This window comes from Hirundo rustica, chromosome 1 (assembly GCF_015227805.2).
Source record: "Hirundo rustica isolate bHirRus1 chromosome 1, bHirRus1.pri.v3, whole genome shotgun sequence".
NCBI classification, from domain to species: domain Eukaryota; kingdom Metazoa; phylum Chordata; class Aves; order Passeriformes; family Hirundinidae; genus Hirundo; species Hirundo rustica.
In genome coordinates, this window is record NC_053450.1 from 135,596,414 (window position 1) to 135,621,066 (window position 24,653).

At 39.6% G+C, this 24,653-nt stretch overlaps 1 protein-coding gene across 2 annotated transcripts in view; it reads right to left on the minus strand.

Moving 5' to 3' along the window:
• RSU1 (Ras suppressor protein 1) overlaps positions 1 to 24,653 on the minus strand; it is a 103,036-nt gene that overhangs the window by 77,648 nt on the left and 735 nt on the right. Inside the window, exons 3-4 of one of the 2 annotated variants that reach the window (XM_040086278.2) lie at positions 17,180 to 17,230; positions 2,965 to 3,085 (exon numbers count right to left, since the gene is read on the minus strand). In XM_040086278.2, the coding sequence (XP_039942212.1) occupies positions 2,965 to 3,085; positions 17,180 to 17,230 (172 nt within the window). The remainder of the gene's footprint in view (positions 1 to 2,964; positions 3,086 to 17,179; positions 17,231 to 24,653) is intronic. The other variant, XM_058420767.1, reaches the window with a different exon arrangement.

A 24,653-nucleotide genomic window follows, 5' to 3' on the forward strand; every position in this document is an offset into this window, starting at 1 on the left:
CTTCACCGTGATACCAAGCACAAAGGGGAATACCTCAAGTGCACAGTATTTATGTTCATTGATAACTGCTGCTCAAACCTCTTCTTAAGAACAGCAAATCTGTGTCACTACAGAATTATTGATGCACATGGAGCATGAAGTAAATAAAATGTCAGTCCTGTGACTGATGAGGCTTAATCTAAATATAGCTCAATCACCCAGTCTTAAGAGGGTTTGGGGCAGCAGCTCCCACTGGCAACAGCCAGAGCAACAGGAGGACATCTAACAGAAACAAGCAATCTCTCTGATAACCTGGAGAAGACAAGGTAGAAAATATGGTAACTTTCCTCTGACCTCAAAGAGCTTGAACAGGGTGATCCAAATAATCACTAGAGCTGCTGCAACAATGAAGGCAGGCCCATAGCTGGCTGGAGAGATCTTCACAGAACCTTACTGTTCATGTATGGCTGTTTATCACATGAATAGAAAAAAATACCTACCAGCTTCTTATTCATATTGTCCCTATTTGCATGTACAGTAAATATATACCTGGTGTGTATGGATCCTACTTCAGTTTTCACCCAGGTTTGAAAGCAGAACAGAGAAGAGAGGCATCTTCAGAAAGAGCCTGTACAGGTAACTACTGTCAAGAACAAGATTTTATTCTTATGTGAAGAGTGGAAACAAACATGACCTTTCAGATGCTGTCTCTAAACATACTCTGAATTTGATTCTCTTTTGATCCAGAAGTGATAAACAACAGTCACAACTGAAGTCAAGAGGAGATGTTATGTGAACGTATGAATATCTGATACTTAAAACAATAAAAAACTCTAGTCAAAGTACTGACCAAGATGTGCAACCAAAAATAAGAAGGACCATATAACCATGTGAGCAAAGACAGGAGAAGCACATATACTATTTTTTTTCACAAACTCAGAAAATAACCTCACCTTTCCTTATGCCTTTTGCATAAGCCAGTCCCAACAAAACAAGAACCTGTAGAGATGAGCTACATCTAGCTAAATCTAAACAAAATACTTCTTCCAGGAATCCTTCATCTCCACTAAGAATTCCCATCATGGGCATAGAACTAATCTTGTTGCTGTAGTATTAGCAATTAAAACACAGAAAGGCATTCTCCACTATTGCTACTGCAGAATTGTCACTGCTTTAAAAACAGATCTTTATATAAAACAGGACTAAAGAAAGCAGCTAATTTTCTGGTAGTGAAAAGGGTTTTTTTACCAAGATGCCCTAATGGCCTTCCCTTTTGCAAGCAACAAAGAGGAAGGGAAAAAATGTTCTCCTACTGACAAGAGGGAGAATGGTATCTATTCTTTGGAAGGACAGAGAACCAGCTCAAAGCTGCTGCCCAGCACTGTTCATCCCTGCAGAAGTTCAAACACTGAGCTTGTGCCTCACCTACCTTCCAAATGTGACATTTTAAGCTTTCTGTGCAGCAGTACATCTCCCCTCTTTCCACACCACTTGACCCTTCCACGCCAAAACTCTGCCAAAAATAATCTCTGCTGTTATTCAAGGTTCCTCTCTCCCTTAGGGGGCTCTTCTGAAGCCCTCCAACACATGAACTGCAGATGACAAGAGGGTTTCTGGGCTGTCTCCTGAAAAACCTACCAGAGCAAACAAAAAGGTTTCCTTGTCACTGACTCCAAGGATGTCAAAGGAGAACCCATTGTGCAAAGCTAAGACTGGGTGATAAATCCTGTGCCTGGAAGACCATGTGAAAGGAGAGGATTAAAAAGGAAGAGTATTTAATCTCTAAGATTTTATGCCACATGATACATGAATGTGGCAAATGCGGTCCCACACCTGAATGCCTGTTGTTCCAAACACCAAGTGGTCATTTGCATGACATTTTTTTCATTAATGCAGACTAGTATTTGAACTATATTAACAATGGTCCTTCATATATTGCAACACCTCTATATGCCATTCCAAAAATATGGCTCTAATCTCCAAAATACAAAAAATCCTGATTAATTTTTGCTCTGAGAAGTGATTCAGAGGTTGAAACAGATATTTAGGAAAGCTGGAGATCTAGTGTGACCGAAAAAAAAAGGCCAGGGAACTCAGATCATCATTAAAACATTTATTGGCATTCCAACAGTTCAAGACGCAATTCAATTATCAGCACTTTTACAAAAATATCTAAAGCAGAATACACAGAGCCCAGCCAAAATCATCTGGTATTTGAAAGAGTAAAAAACGCTCAGTTCAAGTTGTTCAGAAGTTGGAATTTATAAAATGCTAACATTCTTTCTATGAGAAGACTATAATGCTAAAGCTTACGCCTACCAGTGCTTTCCTAAATAGTTACACTTTAATATGCCCATTTAAATTTAAGAAGGTCTTATGCTTCACATTTGTTTTCTTAATAATTCAAGAAAACCCTCTGCAACTGTAGTTATAATAAAGTATCACCAGAATATAGAATCTGAAGACTTAACAGAAAGATCCATGGCACAAATTCAGTCAATACTAGCTCTTTGAACTAAATGCACACCACATCTAATACATACTTTTACAGGTTTAATATAAACTGAAATATCTATAAACCCAACTTTGAAAATTTGGAATTAAAGTGCTAAATTAACATGGATGTTTTTTTCAAATGAGAACAGGAAATAGAGCTTGAGTCTTGTACAGTAACCACAGAATTAACAGGCAGTGGCTAAGGAAGAAAAAGTCAGTAATTGTTCGGTTTGACTGCAGTATTCAATGAATATGAGTTGCCGCTGTCCTTAAATGGGTATAAGTATACCAGAGTTAAGTGCTTGATCATTTAAGTTTCTGTTTATCCAGGATATTAACTGAACACTGTGAAGCCGTAATTCCCAGGTTACCCTCAAAACCACTTTCCATAAGAAACTTTACTATCAAAAAATAAGAAGTTACCGGTTCAGAGGCGATGACATTTGGTAACTCCCCTATTAGAGCCAAGTTTTGCATTAAGATACGCACCCAAGGTTCAGGTGTTTGAGCTTCTGAAGGCTGCTGATCTGTGTAGGCAGCTCCTCAATCTGGTTGTTGAAAAAGTTGAGCACTTCTATGTTTCTCAGGTCTGCGATGTTTGCTGGCACAGCTGTGGGAAAGTTTTCACAGTGAGAGACTGCAATTAGAGCAAGCTACCCAGACTACAGATGCTTTAGCAACACCTGGTGTTTGCATCGTTTGTACGGTGGCTGCAGCACAGAAAGCATCTCATTATTCCAATAAGAGCAAAGTTTATATCCAAAAAGTCTCCTATCTAGAACCTGTTCTCATTGCTGAGAGCACTCATTTTGTACTCTGCAAAAATTACTACCACAACTGTAAGATATTTTGACTAACAAAGAGCAGTGCAGAGAGAGGGAGACAAGGCCAAGTGTTCTTACAGACTTAGAGAAGCAAGCTGTCCTCTCAATTCATGAAGCACACACAGGTCTCAAAAGAGCAGAGCCTGAGAGATTTGGATCATGTCATTATTTGAATGGAAAAAGCATAAATGATACAAGTAGTTACACCAAGACAGCAGTTGTACTAAAGTTCATTAACAATAAACATTAAATAACCCCTCCTTTTCAGCAATGACCCATTCCGCTTACCGCTTAAACAATTTAGCATCCCAATTCTTGGTCATTTAAGATACAACAAAATTTACAAAAAAAATTAAATTCAGCCCTAAAAGAACTGTTTAGCCAAGCCCATTTTCAGTTACCTCCCATGAGTGATAAAGTAACTGATCAATACACATACGTGGCTACAGTGGATTACCAACAGATCAACAGCTGGTTGTCATTATCTAGAAACATGAACTATAAGGCAGAAACACAATACAAACAACTGTGCTAACAGGTTAAAAAGCTATTCAGATTTGCTCCTCTTCCCCCCTTAAACTTAGTGAGATTTAAGCAGCCAGCTGAGGTGTAGAGGATGTTGGCAAGTCACCTGCACTGAAGCTTGCACCTGTGCTCAATATTCACCTTGGTTCAGTCTCAACTTTGCATCAGGAATCCACAGAGTGCTCATCTAAATAATTAGAAGGTTTTATGAGGCCATGATTTTTTTTTTTTTATTTGTTGGTATGAGGCAATCTCAGTCTTAAAATGGAGTCAATAATGTTTACAAAGCAGAACATCGCAGTATGTCACATTTACTAGATTGCAAGTCTAATTACACTGTGAACAATAATGGGATCCCTAACAAAGACTCTAATTACATTACATAAATATTACTGTTGAGGGCCACATTCATTGCAGGAGGTTTTTAGCAGGCTTTTATATAAAGTCATTAAGGCAAATCTGAACATTTAAAAGACCTCCCTTAGAGGGATTTTCCAACTGGTCCATACTTATCTGTCATTTAATGATAGCAAGAATTACGTGAGTGCACAAACTAAAGGGTATTTCACTACTGTTGTTTTAAATTATTCCCTAACAGAAGTTAACTGAGGATTTTAATTGACATCATCCAGCTCTTTCCAGCCTCAATATTTCACCATAAAAGTAATTACCAGTATTAAAATATTTTCCTTTCAGAAACTAGACTTCATAATTTGACTTTGATGAGATGCAACAGACAGGCAAACCATGTTTCTGATCTTCTCAGATATCGCATTTTTGAAGACTAGGAATCAGAAACACTAGAAAACGCAGGTTTTATTTTAGTCAAAGCTTTAACAATAGAAAGACAATACAGATATATCTCTGTCTCCTGATATATTTGTTTAATCCCCAAATACTGTATTTCATGTTGTGAATGACACTTTGGATATTTCAAATCATTACTTTCTTCAAGCCATACCAAAAGCTGCATTGGTAAGTGGGCTGAGATGAAAAAAAGACTAAATATTTAGCAAAGGATTTAAATGAAATGCTTTTGTATCTTACCCTCTTAAACAGAAATGAAAAGCCACCACTTTACTTTTTTGGTTTGGATGGAATGCCCGGAGGTATTTCGTGAGAAGGAAAAACAGAAGAGTAGATCAACACCAGGCTTGTGGCAGGGAAGAGTGGACTTTTTCCTTAATAGTTTATTTTCTGGTTCAACAATTCAGATTCATTTGTAATATAAATGAATTCTCTCTTATATTCAATGAAAATCAGAAGACTGAATTTAACTCCTTTACTGATCTTGTAGCTACACTGCAAGGGATCAGTAGCTTCAGTTGTAAGGAGCAGTGGTGGTCAAGCAAGGCTGACTAGGCATATCACGCTCTCTGTTTCCAACTGTTGGGGGTCAAGTCTTCCTACAGAATTTTACCCCAACACCAACTTTACACGACCCAACTACCATCCCACTACTATGTCGCGAAACTCTTCCCAGACACACAGCAGACTGCCAAACCCCGCGACATTCATGTTCTGGCAATAACTGAGTTCCACTCGAGTCTCCTTCTCATGATGAGCTGTGAGAGTGAACTGACAGCATCCTGGTTCTATCCACCCACGTATTTACAGTACGATCTGCAGCATCTTAACAACTCTTCTAAGACCATCTGCTGCCCAGTGTCATTAACAACTCCCCCTCAGCCAACACTAGTAAAATTTGGCAGCCCAGTGCCTCTGTGTTCCCCTGTGGAGCTTCAGTCACATCATGAAGCCCCATTCATATTAAGTTTCACTTCACAAGACCAGGAACATCTTCCCCTTGTTCAATACTGGAAACTGCATACAGTGATTCACTATGACAGCTGTAGACTTCACCTTGATTTCAAAAGTCGGCTGACAGTGAAAGACAGGGTCTATAGGCTGCCCACAAGGAATAAGAGATTTTGTTCATGTTTCTGGAAATAAGGATTGGCAACTTGTTATACTTCAAAGCATTTATGCTCTTTTTGCCCTGAAGTTAGTGGCAATTCTTTAGGCACTAAAACATCAAGTTCTCATCAGTTCACTTGAGGCAAGTTAATTACATGTTATTCTTATACAACTAGCAACTGTTTAAAAGTTAATAAAAATATTTCCAAAATATAGATAAGAAGAATTAAACGCTACTATTCAGCACCTATGTAACTCCACACCTAGAGTATCCTGGATCTGGGCCTTAGCTCTCTTTCAGCACTGAGAACCAGAAGCCAACAACAGACACAGTCTCTACTAGCAGTCTGATGTTGCCCTCAGTTGGAGAGCAGGCATTGGGTTAGAAAGACCTTTTACCCAGGACAGCTACTCACCCTGCAGAGCATCTCACTAAAAGCATCCGGATCAGCGACAGCGGCTTGGAACCACGTCTCAGATGTGACCCTTTCCCACAAAGCAGGAACTCAAGAGTTTCTCATACCACTACCTTGAACTGACATGCAAACGCAGCTCCTTTTCTATACTCAACCTCTGACAAAGGACAAAGAGCACAGGAAATGGAAAAGAAGAAACCAAAGTCCATAATTTTCCATCTAGTTCCACTTAGTAAGTCTTTTGCCATTCAAACAGGTCTCAATACAATTCCTACTGTGGTGGCAGGACCCTTCACACAGCTGAAAATGCACAGGCTTCAAAAAGTCATTATTTCTGAATATAGTCACCAAGATTATTTCTCAAACATCTGTGAAGCCCTGGGAAACAAAGCAATCCTCACAATTTCCAGAGTAAACAAGCTCAGGTGTTTGTGAAATTAAGTCTCCATTTCCTTTTATCTAAAAGATGAAATCTAGTTTTTCGTTTGTTTGTTTAGTAAAGACACTCTTGGCAAAAACGACCTGTATCAAAATTTCCTTCACAGTTTGAAACAAACATTTTAGATAAGGAACTTCAGATGAAAAAAAACAGAAGGGTCAATAAACTACCAACTGAATAAGTGAAATGACTTAGTAAAAATGTAAGTCTCCAGGAGAACAACACATGGTACGTAAACTGCATTAAACATTTCAGTTCATTTAAGCCTTAACACTGAATATTCAAAATAAACATTGTCCCACTGCTGCTTGAAAAATGCTATCTGTAATACCTGATTATGCATAAAATTGTGCACGAATAGGCTTGTGATCTCCTCAGTAAATATGATCCAAAGGCTACAGAAAACCTCCAACTGAAGTCAATGTTCTTTGAATCAGACATCAAGAGAAATAAGAATTTTAATTTTTTAAAGTAAGATTAATTCCTTTGGCAATCACATCCTTAGAAACTTTGAATAGCTGCAGAATCTCTGGTTTTTTTCAGAATGTTTCTTTACTTAACGAAATAATTTTGCAGTACATAGGAACATGATGTTTAGTAGTACTCCAAACCTTTACAGGTTCTAAGGGAGTATTTATCCAAAGGAGCTATTAAAATAGTACCTGACAGAGAAGAGATTTATACGACTACACCAGTTTCTCATTAAACTGTTCCACTGGAAAGCTGGTCAAGAGTCATACAGAGTAAAGAGAACTCATTACACACCTTTCAGAGTCCAATCAGTCCACTGTGGATCCCAAGTAGACTCTTCTTGCCAAGAACAAGAACCTAATTTTTAAGACTAAAGTAAAACCTGAGGACTATATAATATAATAAACTCAGTTCTGTGGACTTGCTAATCCAGTTAGCGTCAACAGGAAACTTTCATGAGTAAAGATCCCTTAGTGTAAAGGTCATAAAAGACATGAAATGTTACTCACATTTCATGGGGGAGGAAGAATTTCGGATACTAAATATATAATGCATTCTGTGCATCCAATATAACTGTACTCATAGAGCTAGAGTCTTGTTTAGATTAATTTGACAAGAGTTCTGTTATACAGAAAAAGAAGCAACCAGCTTCACCAAAATGAAAGAGGAATTAGCAGAGGGAGAAGACAACAGTTTTCATTTTAAATATTCATAGGCATGCTGATATCATACTTGGCAGCTAACTGGAGAGAATCCTGATCCCAACTGAAGCATACAGTACTTAATTTACACACTGTGCAGTTCAAGTTCCCTCTTTTGCCCTCTCTTCACTCTTCCAAAGACGGATATTAATCTTCCTCACACTGAAAACATTAAAAACAAACTCATCTCCTTAATCATTCACTCTTTCCAGAAACCAGCAGGGTTTTTTTAATTTCAACTATCCACAGAAGCATCTCAGATATGAAACTGTTCTTATGAACATGTTTAAATTATACCATAGCTCATTGATGTGCTACTGTGCTAACAAATCAATTTGTCAATAAACAGTTTTCATTCAGAAGCCAGAGTCTCAGGAGAAGAGCAGTGAGCACAAGAAAGACTGAGAAGACACTGGGAATCAAGTGACATCTAGTGAAGAGAAAGGATAGATCTGTTCTTCTCTAAGAAGAGAGCTTAAGATGTCACAGTTTGGAGAGAAATACCAGAAGCCAGGGCTTGAGGTTCAGAAGGGATTACTACGTTAAAAATACATCACGTAACTGCAAAGAAGTGAAACCATGCCAAAATAGCTCACAACAATATGACACTTTTAGCATTCTTAACAGCATTAAGGAATGGTGTGAATAAGGATATATATATATATATATATATATATATATAAAATGTGGATATGAACACGCCCTTCATTTCTGCAAATTAATTTTGAAGAGAACAAAATATTATCCAAGCTTTTTGAGTTACTGTAGTCAACCACAGCATCTTCATCTTCAGTAACTGCTTTTTGAGATGTGAACAGTTCAGCCAAGACACTTGCTGTCTTATATTTAAGTCAGGAGAAAAAACCCCAAAACATGAGTTACACAATGCAAAAAGTTAAAGAACACAGGCTACGTATCCTTATTACAGGTCAGATTATCTATGTGTGTTGATACTTCAACAGTAGATGGTTAAGAGAAATAACTTCTGCAGGACAAAGAACACTGGTTGATAGTGTTGAGATTTAATATTAGGCTTCCACCAAATGCAAACAGTATCACTAAATGCCAGCAAGTCTCTTTCAGGTGTTTGAACTGTTTAAGCACAATCTTTTCAGTTTCACACTACTGCACAGTTGCTGGCTTTAGATAAATCAATCCATCTGAAGTTCATTCATTAAGTTCACCTTTCCCATCCTCAATATTCTCTTTACTTCAGTCTATTTAACATGTTTTATGCAACTTACAAAAGGGACTAACCAAAGATGTCCTGCACACCAGGCCTTGAACACTTACTATAGATTACCCTCAAAGGAGAAGACCACTTCAGCCTCTTACTCAGAAGTGTCCATCTACCAGTGCGTCTAGCAGTGCTTATTTACAAAATTCTGCTTTCAGTGGGTCTAAAAAATTTTTCAGTTTGCCTTATTAGCCAGTATTTGGAGTTTAAGCCTTTTACACCATTGAAATGTTTTCAGAAATGCTCATAGCCCTATTTCTCACTGCAACTTGGATCAACTGAGTCTTTCCCCTATTGAGCACTGCAGACTGCTGTGCTGACGCTGCTTAGTGGGGACACCAGCCTGTCCTCTAAATACACTCACAGAAGAGGCTGCAGTAAAAAAGCTCACTGCTCAAAAGCAGAATCAGTACACGTGTTTATTGTTCCAGTTCTCAGAACTGGGAATGAATTAAGCTCCCTCCCATTTTGGGCTCCCCATACCCAGTACTTAAAGCCACCTCCTTAAGCCTGTATGGTACAGAGTCCTCCCTGTGCCTCTACGTTAGCTTACCCCAGGCTTCGGGTGACTGTACATTTCATTTCCAGCTACAGGAGATATTACTTCAAGATGAGCAACCAGTTACCACAATGCCCATCATCACATCAAGATCAGGGAATTATTTCACCCCATAGGACATTAAAGGAAAAAGTTAAAAGGCCAGATGATGCACAGTCTGAAGGGAAATGCTGTGTAGTTACCTACTTCAACACACCTGACTACTAAAGAACAAAAAGAGTACATAGAAAGTAGAGTGCAAAACCAAGTACACAAAACGAATTCCAGTTTCCCCTCCATCTACACCAAATCTACCTTCTTTTATCAGTCCTTCCATATTAGAAAAAAATCTACTTGGCTTGTTAGACAGCAAATTCTGTAATACAAAATTAACGTCTTTAATGAAGTGAGTTCACTTTTGCAGTGTTCGCTTCCTTTGAGAATGCCAACTGCAAAATAGTCTCTGCGTGGCAAGAGGATTTACAATAAGTTTCCATTACAACCTGTATATAAACATGGAGAATGATCATTTATATGGAGCTTCCACAAAAAAATTAGAGCTATTTTAAGCCACTGGGAAATAAGTGATGACACAAGAAATTTGTAGTAACATGTCAAAAACCACTGAGACTTAAAAAAGGAGTTAATATGCTCGCAGGTGTCTTTTAATAAATACAAAAGTTTCTGAAGAATTATGTTTAAGACAAGTGATTTGTGTCTAGTGTTGTTTTTAGTATGGTTGCTTTACTTATGGGGCAAAACTGACTTTGGTGCCATACAGCACAAACTCTGACAATTTAATTTATGCATAAATTTGGTACTTTCTGCATGTATCCTTGCACCATTACAGCACAAAACTCTTTCACACATTATTCTGTTTCATTCCCCCTAATGCTTCCTAGAAGCAAAGTTGATATTATATATGTTTAAAATTAAAATGCTCTACCATCTGTATTTTCTCAGAATCAAAGGTTTGGCCTTTTTTTTCAGGAAGAAAAGAAAAATCTAACAAGGTATTTAATCTAAACATTTGAGTGGAACCCACATCACAAATTTAGTAAGGCATATGTATATTTAGTAAGGCAAAAGGATCTCCTTTTTCCTCCTTTTCACATCCTCCTGTGTACTACATTATAAAGGTATCTCCCATTAGAGATCCCTGCATCAGATATAGGAAGTAAAACCAAATCAAAACTTACCAAAAAAAAAAAAAAAAAAAAAAAAAAAAAAAAAAAAAGGCTTACAGTTAGCTTGAAGCATCTCTCCCACACACAGCTGATAGACACTGTCAGTGCTTTGGACACAGCCCTAGTGTCACCTTGCAGACATTACCTGCCCCATTTTGGGTATATCGTGTCAGGACAACAGCATGGAATGACTTACCAGAAGGAAGCAGAGGCAGAAACACAGTAGAGGAGAATAGAAGAAGATACAAAGAGTAAAGAGTACAGAGTCATCTAGCTCCTCCCGTAAGTCAGCAGATTTGTTACATAAATAACCTGATACCAGGCAAGATGCAAAGTGTCAGACAACACCAGTGGGAGACACCATCACACATTTCAGCAGACTGGACAAGACAAAGCAGCTAGACTGGGAAGGAATTCAAGACAGGCAGATGCAGTGTTGCTGTCTCTGGACTACCTCCAATACATCCAGGTATAGACTACAGCCAGAAAGGTGACTCAGAAAGGAGACATCCTAACGTAAAAATTAAACCAAGAGATATTAGCAGCATTCTAAAAAAGATCAAGGACACAGGCAAGAGGGTTAACAGCAACAAAGGGACAATCTTCTGTGCTGGTCACACACAGAGACAAAAACAATTTAGGAGATGGCCGAGCAAAGAAGTGGTAAGTCATGTGAGCAGAAAAAAAGAAAAGTTTTGAACTGCTCTGCTGAAAGAAGGCAAAATGTAGTGACGATAAAGGGTAAGCACACGGCTGTCAAAAGAGCAATGATCAATGAGACACAGCTATTCTGACATGAGCACAAAGTGAATTCAAACAAAATTTAGGTCTGGAAATGGGAACCAGCAGCAAAAAACGAATGGATCACCCCACAAAAAGGAAGGGACTAAAGATGAATAAAGGATTACACGAGAATCAAGGGAGAAGCAGTGGAAAGATCACAGAACAGTACAGGACAGCAGATCAGAAGAATGGTAGAGGTGGACAGAGAACACAACATCAGGCACCACAGAAGAGGTTTGAGGAAAAAATAATTGTTCCTGACCTCTCATCATTTAATCATTTGATAGTACTGGATAAGGAATCAGAGCACTAGAACAAAAGAATATAGAAATCATCAGGAGTGAGCTATGAATAGCAGGAAACTTCTGAGATCGTTTACAGGCAGCACAAGAATATGTGAAGCCAGTGAGCACAGGATCACCTGAGGCTAAGGGGACTGAGGAGAACAGCAAAAACGAAGTTTCTGTCCACCATCACCCACCAGGAGGGATGAATAGTTACCAGCTACCAGGAACACAGGCGTCTTCCCGGGAAAAAAACTGCTAAATGTACTCAAACAGTGGCCTCTACTGGACAAAACACAGGAGTACTGGTACTTCCACCGGCAGCAGAAACAGTCCAGGTACGAGCAGATAACGACACAAAAGACAGAATCTCTGAATGGATTTCTTCAAATGATGGCAACCTTAATTAACCACCACTGCCAGGTAACGCAAACAATTGTCACAGTAGTTACAAGTCAAAGGCTGCACATCCCAAAGTAAGTGAAAATAAAATAGGTTGTCAGCGTAATAGTTGCACACATATTAATGACAACCAGCACTCACACCTGCTGTCAATGCTGAAGTAACCTTTAATATCTCAGCCTGCTTTCCAGTCGCATTTTTCCCCTCTGTGCTCATCTGAGTGGGATAACAGCAAACAGAGTATCTGAAAGCTCTTCAAACACGCTTCCTATTCACAACATAGCACAAGAATTTTAATTGTCAAAACTTCTTCAGCATACCCAGTAAGGACTGCCCATCCTATACTAGGATGTGAAATTCTGTATGTGTTTAAAGTGGCTGGAGAATACCTTGAGTTGGCTGACCTATCTAAAGTCCAGAAGGTTCAGTATCCCTTCATACTTTATGTAAAAATAGCACACAAAAGCTACTCTGCTAGGAAAAAGCACACAAGGCATAAGCCACATTTTTATGCTCTACAGGTACTCTTTTTGAAAGTGAGTTTTTGTTGCTGGTTCTACTCCAGTTCTTGCTCACTTACAAATCCAGTGGCACAAGGGGACCAAAAGATGAAACCTAACCTACCTGCTGACTTCAGCCTGTAAAGATACTTTTTTTCAGGTCAAAGGTAGGCATTTGTTGTTCCAGCACAATCAATTTACAAATAAAGTAAATAAATACTTAAAACCTCAAATCCTATGAGCTCTCAAGACATGTGATAGACAGACCCTACCATCAGCCTGGAAAAAATCCTCATCCTCACTCAGATGATCTATTTTACACAGTCTCCCAGGGCCCTACCTTGCCGTGCTTGAAATGATATGGGGCAAGACGCAGAATAAAACAGTCAATGCTGGTGATATCTCTTCCTCTCCCTGACCTGAGCTCCCCAGAATCTCAGTATTCTGCAACTCCCAGCCTGTTCTCCCAAAACCATTACTAAAGCTAAAATTCTAGCTGAAGGGCTCTGAACAAAGTAGCCCAAAGTTTCATTTCAAGAACTTCTACGACAAATTCCTCAACACATGACCGGCACTGCTACTCCAGAATGAACCACAGAGCAGCAATGTCAGAGGAATCATGGCAGCTGGCCCTGCAGAACAGGCAGGTCTACACCAGCACCTGAAGGTCACTTTCATCCTGCACAGTCACCAGATGAGCAAGTGGCCAAGACTGCTGCAGGCTTTCAGTTACATTCCACCTGAACTTGAGTGAAGCAGCCCTAGAAATACACAGACCAGAAGCATAAATACCAATAAAAATTACTACTGCTGCACAAATGATGCAGAAACAATATTTGTGGCTGACCAAACTGATCAAATGTGGTTTCTGTAATAGTACATCCTGTGGCTCAAACTCCCTCTCTGCCCCTCTAGCACACACTGGCCCCTATGTCTACATTATGCTAAGAAAAAGCACAAATACTCACTTTTTCCTTCTGCTTTCTACTGGATTGTCAGAGACCCCACAGAGGAATCTTCCTAGCTTTCTCACTTATGCAGCACTTGGTTCAAAAAGACTGCAGAATCACAGCTATTTAGCTTCCCTGAGAGTTTTGCTTCTGATTTGAAGCACAAGAACTTCTCACCAAGCAGCAAAGGACAAACTGAGCTGTTTCAGGAAATCACCTAGAGCAGAGAAAGCCAGTTCAAGATTCCTCCATTAGCACAGCACCAGATAGCTGAAAAAAATTCAGCTTAATATCCTCCAGAAAAATCAATGTGGACTTGAGTACTTCTGATAATGAATGATTCAGACACATAAATGAAGTACAAATGGCAAACTGGAAATACTAGTAAAATCCACACCACAGAATTATTCCAAGCAGTATGATGGATTTAACAGCACAATTCTCATACTTGTTGATGAAAATTTACTTAGTTTTAATATTTTTATGGCAAAAATACAAAGTATGTTTACATAAAAATATGCATAACCACTTTTTTACATTTATTTATTTTTTTCAGACAGACATATTTACTCTAAACACCAAGAAAAAAAAAAAAAAAGCTAGCAGAACACTCATTTAAATGGCAGAAAACTAGCAGAAGATGCTAATATGACCTTAGTGCAGCATGTCAAGTGTCACTGCCATCAGCTTCCTAGTCATTTTAAGAACAATCTGCTATGACAATTAATTACATAGCTTAAAAGATTAGGTCAACAGTGTCAAATATGAGAACATGAACTTGAAATTTAGCCTTTTAGAAATGTGTGCTGTCTATTTAAGTGTCTACATCCATTTGTGAAAGAAGAGTAAGTTTCAGGCTTGATGAGCTACTTCTCAGGACAAGCAGTGGTCTTACCTTCCCATGAAAGAAACCCAAACACAGCAATTAGAAAGGCTGACAGAATCCCTTGGCTGAGAGAAGGCATGTACTTGCAGCCTGCTGATCTGATGGCTACTTTAGGGGAAAGCAGTTAATTGAAGGCCGAGATTTAATGTAATGTAACACAAACTTACAGTCATGGCAATCTTGAAACCGCTATTTTGAAAACTGAAACTGCTTTAAGCAAACGGTACACTGTATTTTTCTGTTTTTCTCGAATGGTTAAAGTCAACCTGAATACATCTTTCTTGGATATTTCTTATTATACTGTATCTTCCCTCCCTCAGCAAGGTCTGCACCTAAGACTCAGCTAGGACACAGGTTAATTACTCAGCTTTTCAGTGCGGAGCTCATGCTGAAGCACATGCCCTCCCCGAGCTCAGAGTTTACCATGATTCAAGCCTCCATGCAGGAACTTCAGCCTATCTCCTCTTCCTCAGAGCAAGGCAGACACCTGCTACCTGCCCAGCCAGTTGTGTGTTCAGCTGAGCTCATCCTTTAGCTACGTTAAAATTTGTAAGGCACCAGGTGGAAGAGCTGATTCACTGGCAGTCTGAAAGCATCAGATTTCAAAAGTTCTAGGAATTTTACAAATCTCAGACAAAGAATAGTCAAGTTTACAAAGAGTAACATTTCCAAGTCATTTCATCCTTGTGCCAGGCAAGCAGCCATTCAGAGAGAGATACCAGAGTCAATAATCAGCACCAGAGAGAAACTCTGCCTGTCAGCACTAAGGTAACAAACCCTGGATAAGCTGTCTGATCACAAGAATCAGACAGAGGTGTGCAGAATGAACTGCTATCTCAAGGTGCTTGCAACCCTCCAAAGGCAGCTGAGAAAGCTGCAGTGGCTGGGTACAATTAACTGCACAGCTTTCAGAATCTCAAGTTCAGAGACAACCATCTCCTTGCAGTACCTGAGGGAACACACAGAAGTCATTAGCTGGGTGGCCCCACAGCCCAGCTCCACCAGTGGCTGATAACAGATGCCAGGTGGCAATATGCTTAAAGAAAATTTACCATAACATTCTCAAAACATTCTCCCAGCTTCAAGCTATTTGTAACTTCATGGCCTTCTAAACAATGGACAGAGCTACATGTTTTACAGCGATGCACTTTGGATTTTCCCTCCCTTAACTGGCCCATTAACTTACCCATCAGTCATTATTTATATGCCAGATGGCTGGAAATTGTTGGTCACACTTGTAATTAAATTGTGATTTCTTTGCAAACTACAGTGTGATAAAAACAAATAGCAAGATGGCATTCTAGAGGGCACTACACTATCAAAAGAAGGGTCCTGAATAACTAATTCATAGTTCTCACAGCCAGTCACAAAGTGCCCATAATGTTATCTATTTACTACTACAAACCCTTTAAGCTACACATTAGTACCCAATAAACTGCATCCAGAGAAGTGCTCATGCATTAAAATCTAAGGATATTTATATTTTCCTCGTGCTTAATCCTCTGCAAATCCACAGAGACTATAGTGACATTATTGCATTAATTCACACATTTTACTTAACATATACTACCTTACAGCTCATGCAGCAAGTAACCAGAGTTCAACAGGTTGAGTTTTATTACTTTGTTTGTGTTTTTTAAGACCCATCTCAATTTGTAAAGATTTCCTCAGATACACCATAAAGCACGTGCACCCTAATACGCTTGTCAACACACATTCACTTCGCTGGTTCCATTCCCCGCCCCATTTCATCTCTCCAGCAGAGTTTCAAAAAGAGAACTGGTTTAGAGAGAAATCCACTAGCACACATGAAGAGCATACAACATCAACAAGAGCAACACTTCTCTTTAGAAGATGCACAGAAACAGGGGTGAGACTAAACTCACTACTTGAATTTCAACAACCAAGAAGCAGGAATGTTGGGCACAAGACACTGGTAGATAAACCACAAAAACAAACAAAAAAACTCCCCAAACCCACAAAAACTTTTGCCTTGCAAAAGTCAGTCTAGTATTTCCCTCCACCAAGTTAAGTCTCACATTTCTGTTGCTCTTGACATGCTATTCACCAATACCTCACTTAGGGGCTTCTTTATTGTGGGAAGCAGGATCCACAACCTGAAGGTGGTGCGTGCAGTATGACCATGAGACCACCTTTTTTTGGACAGAAATGGGCTACTTGACTTCCATGCCTGACGCTTACATTCAGTTGGCCTTGCTCATATATGTTTGGTTATAGATATAATGAGGTGGAGTTGTAATTTGCTTTGCTTCAGTCAAATTCAATATCTCCTATCCCCTCGCAAAAATGCAAACTGTTTTGGTTTCGATACAGTTAAAAATTTCAGAAGTCCTCACCTTAACATAAGGACTTCAGAGCCATGGTAGGAAATGGATTTCTGGCTGAACTGGTTACAAGACTGAGAACTACAGATCTTCCAGTACATTGCAGGTCTGTACAGAAGCTGGAAAGGCATGTTGAAAATGGCTAAGTCACACCCTCAATCTCTTTACTTTTAATGAAGTACTAACCAAGAAGCACCACTCTTAATAGTGTCATTGCACTCCGTATCAAACTAGCAGTGTCAGCTTTTCAATGTTACTCAACTGCCTGCAATGAAGTCCAAAACCAGGAACACACTTACTTGTAAGCTTGTTGTGACTCAGAACCAGCTGTGTGATGTGAGACAGCGTAACTGCAAATGAAGAGAGAGAGAGTTAGTTTATGGACATGGCAACTGAGAGCCTCTATCTATTTCAGCTAGGAAAGTTATTCTTTCCACTCCAGTAACTTGATCCATGTGCATTGTCACAAATAAACAAGAGAAGTTCAAAACTAAAGGACACATCCACCTACTCGTCTGCCCTTTTACTTCACATTTCTATCGCTGCATCAGACACAACATGGAGAGTTTTACTCCCTGATATGGCAACCACTTCAGCTAATCCTTGAAAAAGCTCATGATTTAACACAGGCAAATATAACCTGTTAGCAGAATGAAAGCAGTCACTCAAAAGAACCATCAGATCAGAAAGTACAGTGTCAAAAACCAAAAAAATAGCATCACCACAGTTCTCTGTGCATTTGCAGGTTGTGAAGGAAGGAAAGGCAGGGAAGTGAAAAGAAGAAACACTGCACCCATCCTGAATTTCTCCCAAAATTTGAGCACTTCAAGTACTGCCTGCACCACCTCACTATACAGAACGAGGAAAAGAAGCCCAGAGAAAGTCTGTAAGTATGATAGGAAACTCATCACTAAAGGGCAGACAAGAGCAGCAGCCTCCACAAAGAACTCCCTTTAAAACATAAAAGGCACATCGGTATCTGAACCATAAGCAACCATTTAACACTACTGAGTGCTTACCCATATAGATAAATACATGATTGCAATTTACACAGCAAAATGAGAGAAGATTCTGGAGATAGTCACAAGCTTGTGAACAAATGCCTAAGTACACTTTATACATTTGTTTCTCTTGCTTTAGCTATTTTAATAACTGTGACAATCAGTAAAAGTCAACATTTCATGGGCCCTTGATATTCAAGCCTGACTAGTAAGAACACAACCACCACAAGTGTAGCCCTACCACTGAGATGGAAAGTCCTCTAGTCCAATGTCTTCAGTTCCATGGCAATTGAACCTACACCAAAGCCAGATCAAAACTGACATCATCAATCACAGGAAAAAAACTCTTTTTTTCTTCATTTTACTTCAAAAACAAGTCATTCTGGAGCTCTGAGGCTTTACCTAGAGTCAACAGCATCAACAAAAAATTTGCTTTAAAAAAAAAAGGAAAAAGAAATACTGTTTTTGACACTGTACAAAGTTGCTTCCATTCCACTTTGCTTTTAAAGCAGAGAAGTTAAACAGTGTCATTATGTCTGTACAAAGGAAGCATGGATGCTTACTCTAGGGCAAGGAATCTTTGGGGCTGCAGACTTCGGTCTTCTGAACACTGAACTCCTGATGAATTTAAATGCCGTAAGTTGTCTGCATATTTAAAGGTAAACCTTTTGACTACACCATCAAGCCATGTGCACCACTGGCCTTTAGCAACACAAGGTTAGAAGCATTATTCTCACTACGCCCTCTCCTTTTTTGTCCCATCACTGTGTTCTTCAACTGAGACTATTTTCAGAAAGGTTTCTTCTCTCACATCTATACAAAATAGAATAAAGCCCACATTAAAAATTTCAAGGCCAAAATCCCTAAAGCAAAGACATTCGAATCTGTGTTTTATTGTCCAAATTTGACTGAAGCCTAGACACTGTCTGAAACTCCGCTATCTCAGTCAGTCCTGATGCATGACAAAAAGTCCCGTGGCACCTTTTACCAGCAACGGTGGCAGGCTGACATCCCCTAAAGGAACAAGAAAGGCTATGTCCCAATACTATTTTGAAAAGAGCAAAGGTTTAGGTGTCTGTGCTCTGGACTACTTCCAGCAGCACTTTAGGCATATCAAGACAAAGAGATTCTTCAGTCTTGAAAGGTCCAAAGCTACTACCAGATCAGAGGCAAATTCAGAAGCATTTTAAGAAAGGGAGCCAAGCAGGCAGTACTTGCTCAGACCTTACTCAGAGGGAAATTTGCTCACTTACGTCAAACTGACCTGTGTCAAACAACCAGCCCCTAGAATAATAACGTGTGTCTTGGTTTGAAAGATAGGTATCTGCTAAGGAGGGGCGGGGCCTCTCTAGGAATGGGGAATTCAATCCCCCCTCTCCAAGTTATTATAATTTAGAAGATTAAAGAGGCTTTTCAGGCAGGGCTATGGGGAAAGGAATAACCGTCCTTTACTAGTAAGTACAACAAGGCAAATAAACAACAACTACAGCATTAATAATAAACAGAACCAGGAACCTCGAGGGGCTTTGGCAGTCTGATCCCTTGGGACTCTGAGAGCACCAAGCTGGAACAATGGAAACTCCTGGGCTGGAACTCCTGGGCTGGAACTCCTGGGTGGCTGGAACAGCAGGATGTCCCCGCAGGCAAGGGGGAATGTCCTGGCAAAGTGAGCAGTGCTGAAGAAGCCATGACAGCCAGACAGGGCTGACCCAGCTCCTGCAGGGCAGGTGAAGGAGCTCAGAATTTCTGGGCACACGAGCAGATGATGGTCGATTTCCCAGGACCAGACTTTCTGTTGGCAGTGAACTCCTCCCGCAGCAAGCGGCAGCCTGATGTCCTCTCTGATGCCCAGAGCAAGAAGGAGCCCCCAGCTCCCCCAGCCCTGTCCTTTTCCCTTTTCCCTCCCCCAAAACTCATGTGATCTTGCCCCTCCCAAATTTCGGCTATGTCTTTTGTGTTGGTCAAGCACCATCTAAGCACCAGCACCTAGTCTCTTAGCAACCTATGGGGAAAAGTTCTCTAAGACAAAAAAAAAACCCAAAAAAACCAAAACAAAACAAAAAACACCAAAACAAACAAACAAAAAAAAAAGAAAAAGGAAGGAACAAACATAACCCCCAAATGTGTTACAGAAAAACAGTGTTTTCCTTACACTGCCACACGCCTACTCCTGTGAAAAGGACTGTGTTGTGGGATGTCAAGCTGACTGAGATTTACCTCATCCTATACAAAGTCATTCTGTAGGACAACTAAATTATCGAATCTGGTGAGGAAGACATGGGTCTTAACTGATTAACTTCCCCAAGTAACATCTAGAAGGCTAAAGGGGGCCTGGTGGGGCAATTTTGATTTGGATGTACACAGTCCAGGTAAGCATAACATACTTATGTTACGGTCATGTTGTTCATGGGCAGACGACTCAGCCCATGTACCAGTCTCCCAAGAACAGAAGGGCACTGAGATTCCCATGGGAAATTGCTGTAACCTCCCTATGATGCCATTGCAGGAGCTCCTGGACACTACCTTGGTAACATTATAGTCACTAGTGTACAAGCACTAAGTTACTGTGATTTCATGAATGCTTTCAGATATTCACACAGAAGTCAGAGGGTCAGGATAATATCTACTGCCAGAACAATTTACTTGCACAGTAATCACAGGTTCTCATTATGGTCCCAGTCCCACTGCTTCAAAAAAGAGTGAGTCAAGGGAAGAATATTTAAGTTCTTCCATTTTGGCTATATTATCAAATCTCTTCATATACTGCTGCCACACACTGCAAGCTAGCTTTACATAAAATATCTGGATGACAATACTCAACCTAATTATCAAAGAAAATATAAAACAAATAAAAGTCATCCCCATCAAAAAAAACCCCTCAAAACCACAAAACCCAAACAACCAACCTGACACAACAGTCACACCAAAGTAGAATAAATTAGAAAAAAAAAAACAAAAAAAAAACCAAAAAAACAACAAACCCCACACCCACAAAACAGGAAGACCCCAGCGACTTTGCTGAGCCAAGATAAGACACTGCCTGTCCCACTGGAGGAAGTTAATGCAGGATGAGCATTACAGTATTGTTACAAGTAGCCTGCCCCTCCATCTTCTGTGCTTTCATTATTTTAGAAATGAACAATTTTATCAACGCTAACTTTCTGATAAATAATTCTAGTCATGTTAATTCCTACCACACAAGTATGTACTTTATGCAAAATATGAATAGCTTACAGATGGAATGATAATGAGAACAAATTAACACATAAATAGGATTGCATCCAATATTCCTTCCCTGACAGCAGAGCAGATGTCGCAAGTTATTTGGGCAAAATAACTCTTTTACTCATAGCTCCTCCATATCAACTGCTTAAAAGACACATAGATGAGACTGGTCCATTCTGTAAGAACAATCCCATAGCTGCTGACGGCTGTTCAAAGTCCTTGACATCCTTTGATATGCTAGGGAAAGGGAACATCACTCCCTTCTTGCTGGACCAGCTTGTTCAGCCTACAGGATGTCTGTTAATGCTCTCTACCATTACCTGTCCATAGTCGGTGCCTTATAAATAAATATAATCTATTTATTTCACAATATGAAGGTAAAAACCCCAAACCAATACAACAGAAGACTTCCATAGGACAAGATATTTTTTACACTATTTATGTATGGAGGATGCACAACTATAGTAGAGATGTGCACACAAATGGTGTAACTGCTGTTTTATCATATGCTCGAATAATAAAAAAGAAGTCTTTATCACTTAAAACTGTTTCACATGGTATTTCCATGACAAGCTAAAGCACAAAACACTTAGATCAGGGGATTTTTTTGTCTCAAATGAAATCTCTTTTCTACAGAACATATCTGAAAAATAGTTCCCATATTACAGTTATGAAAGCATCAAAAATTCATATGCTCTGAAGGTCTGTAACACAATTCTAGTTTGTACTTTAAGTCATTAGGAGAAAACATGGAAGTGCCTGGATTCAAGGAATATTCCAAAAATAGAACTCTACTTCTAATGACATTAATGAACTTCCAAGTCAGAAGTCCTTCAGGGACTACTTAACCTTTTTTTTTGTGTGAATCTGAATGTCGCGTTGTATATAAGCTGGCAACCATACTCTTTCTTTGCTAAACATCAAAGTGGGAAGAGATGTAAAGGTTGACAAGCTTACGGGTCTAAGCTAACTTGTCAATCTCCTTCCAGATGGAGGTATTTCATCCTTAATTGGAAAGAGACATGGGTATTTGACAGAGGCAAGTTTTGTCTGCTTTGTTTCTCCCACAGCTACTACAGAAGGTGGAAGACAATGCAAAAGAAAGTATGAGTGAATGCCCTATACTGCAGCAAGCTTTTCACTAGACTGAAAAGAGAAGCCAGAAGAGAATTGTATCCAAGACAGGGCATATATTCCCCTTTGCTCCTCTATGCCCCCACATAAAACCGGGTTTCTCCATCACTTACTTTTAGATTTTTTTTTCTGAACACATATGGAAAGAACAGGGCGACACTTAAGGAAAAGGACTGGTCCAGTGAACAGACGTTACATGGTACTTCCAAATCCTTGTGTCTGTACTAAGCCCAAGTGAATTATGTTAAGAAAGGTAAAATACAAGCTCATTAGCCACCCTGCAGTAAGTACTTAAACATGCAGTGAGACAAGGCTTGGTCCTTTCCTTGAAGAGCAAGGACTACAGGAAGCAGTTTACCTTTAAGGGGTACTTGAGACCTCTGGCAGGGGCATTCACAACCATGAAATAATTATGTGAGACAAAATGCTGATCAGGGGCTATTGAACACAGTAACTCAGGCATACCTTCCAACCTACAAAACTCAAATAGCAAAAAATGTTCCCTCCAATCATTATCTAAACTTAACTCTCAACATCTAGTGGATCTTCTTAAAGACAAAATGCTGTACAAAAAGAATCACTGGGCATGAATAGTGGTAATTGATTTTAACAGAGATCTTTACTTCATGAAAGAAAAAAATAAAAATAGCTGAAAAGGCAAGCTTTAACACCACCCTGGAAAGGTGTGCAACACACATAGAAGGAAAGGTAACTGGCAGTCTCCTTTAGCTTACATGCCAGTTCTGAGAGCCAGAGAAAACCAAACATCTAATATACATTAGAGAAGACCATCCATTTAGAGTCAGATGACAGGGGTTTGAAAACAAGTTTAACACTTCCTCAAGCCATTACTAAAAATTCAAAAGTAATAACTATTCATTACTTTTTATTTGGTGACAGGTATTCCTTCTCCAGAAGGCAAATACCTCCATGGTAAAAAAGAACCCAAACCAACTTATGTGTTCTGTCAGAGAATATAGTAACTGAAAAAGCAATTAATTTCACAGAAACCAGTCATCATTTCCCCCCTCCCTAACTTTAATCTCAAACTGAAGAAGGCCCCAAATCCCCATGCTAGATCAAGTCACACAATGTGCATCTAGAGCACCTGCACAGAGACCCCTCTGATGCAGTCTAACTAGGGTACCACAAGTCGATACTTCATGTAGGGAGCTCCCTGCCAAAGTATTTCAGATGCTTAATTAGCAACCTGATATCAGGGAGCATCTGGGGAGCACAGTGTTCCACCCTGGCTCTGCCTGAACAACCAACCCCAAAGAGTTTTTGTGCAAGAAAAGCTTTTTTTTTTTAGGATTATCAATGTCCTTCAACATTATGCTTTTTCCATGCCTGAAAGATCAAAGCTGGTTAATTAATTAATGATGTGTCTAGTGTTGATAGCAGGCACCAAGTCAACAAAAGCAACAGTACTCTGTGGCTGCCCCATATACCTGACAGATCTAACTATGGTTCTCAAAATTCATCTCTAATTAATGTGAGCTAAGCACTACCATGTTTCAAATAACTGCTCATCCAACAGAAGTGCAGCAACGTTTTCTATTTAATGTGAGTTCACACATATGGTTCTTACAAAACCATCTTCACAAAGTCCCACACACCACCCAGAAGCAGGAAAAAGAGTAAGTCCAGAATGAAGACTTAAGTACAGAACCTAAGTCTGCAAAACTGTACTTAAGACTTCATCCTTTACTGACGTGATTGATAATGATAACACCTTGATGTGCTCCCAACTCTGCAGATAATGGCGAGCTGGTAGTGAGCCATACCTTCCCCTGAGCACTTATCTATCCTGTGAGAAGTTAAGTACGTTTGCTCTTGGCTGCTCTCGAGTTTAACAAACATAATAAAGAGCCAAGCCACGATACAGTCAAGAGTTTTAAGAACACTGGTTGGCTGAGATTTTGCTTTTCTTTCCTCATTGTGTCACGCATTCAAAAAAATTTCAGCCTGTGGCACACTTACAGACAGTTACAACTCTAACTCCCTGAGTACTGGCTATGCCATAACATCATGTACACTCTATGCAAAGATACCTAACTTGCTCTTCATTTACGTGTTCTCCAGAACCGTAACAGCATGTTGTTATTGGCATGCTGTATTTACTGTAAATGTAACTACAGCAAATGTGCCACACCAACAGCAGCACCCTGTCAAGGTTCAGGAAGCATGTGCAATAGTAAGATATCCAAAGCACGATGTTGCTGTATCTGTGATACAGTATTACTATCCTCTTCTTCAAAGACCAGCGGCGCATAGTTGCAGGCTGATGTCGCCTTTCAAAAACCAGTGGGGATGCTACTTGGCTGGTGTTTTTGCTTCAGGAGCAGGATGGAGAAGAGGGAAAGTCTCTCCATCAGTCAAATGCCAGAATGCCAGCAACGCGACGGGGAAC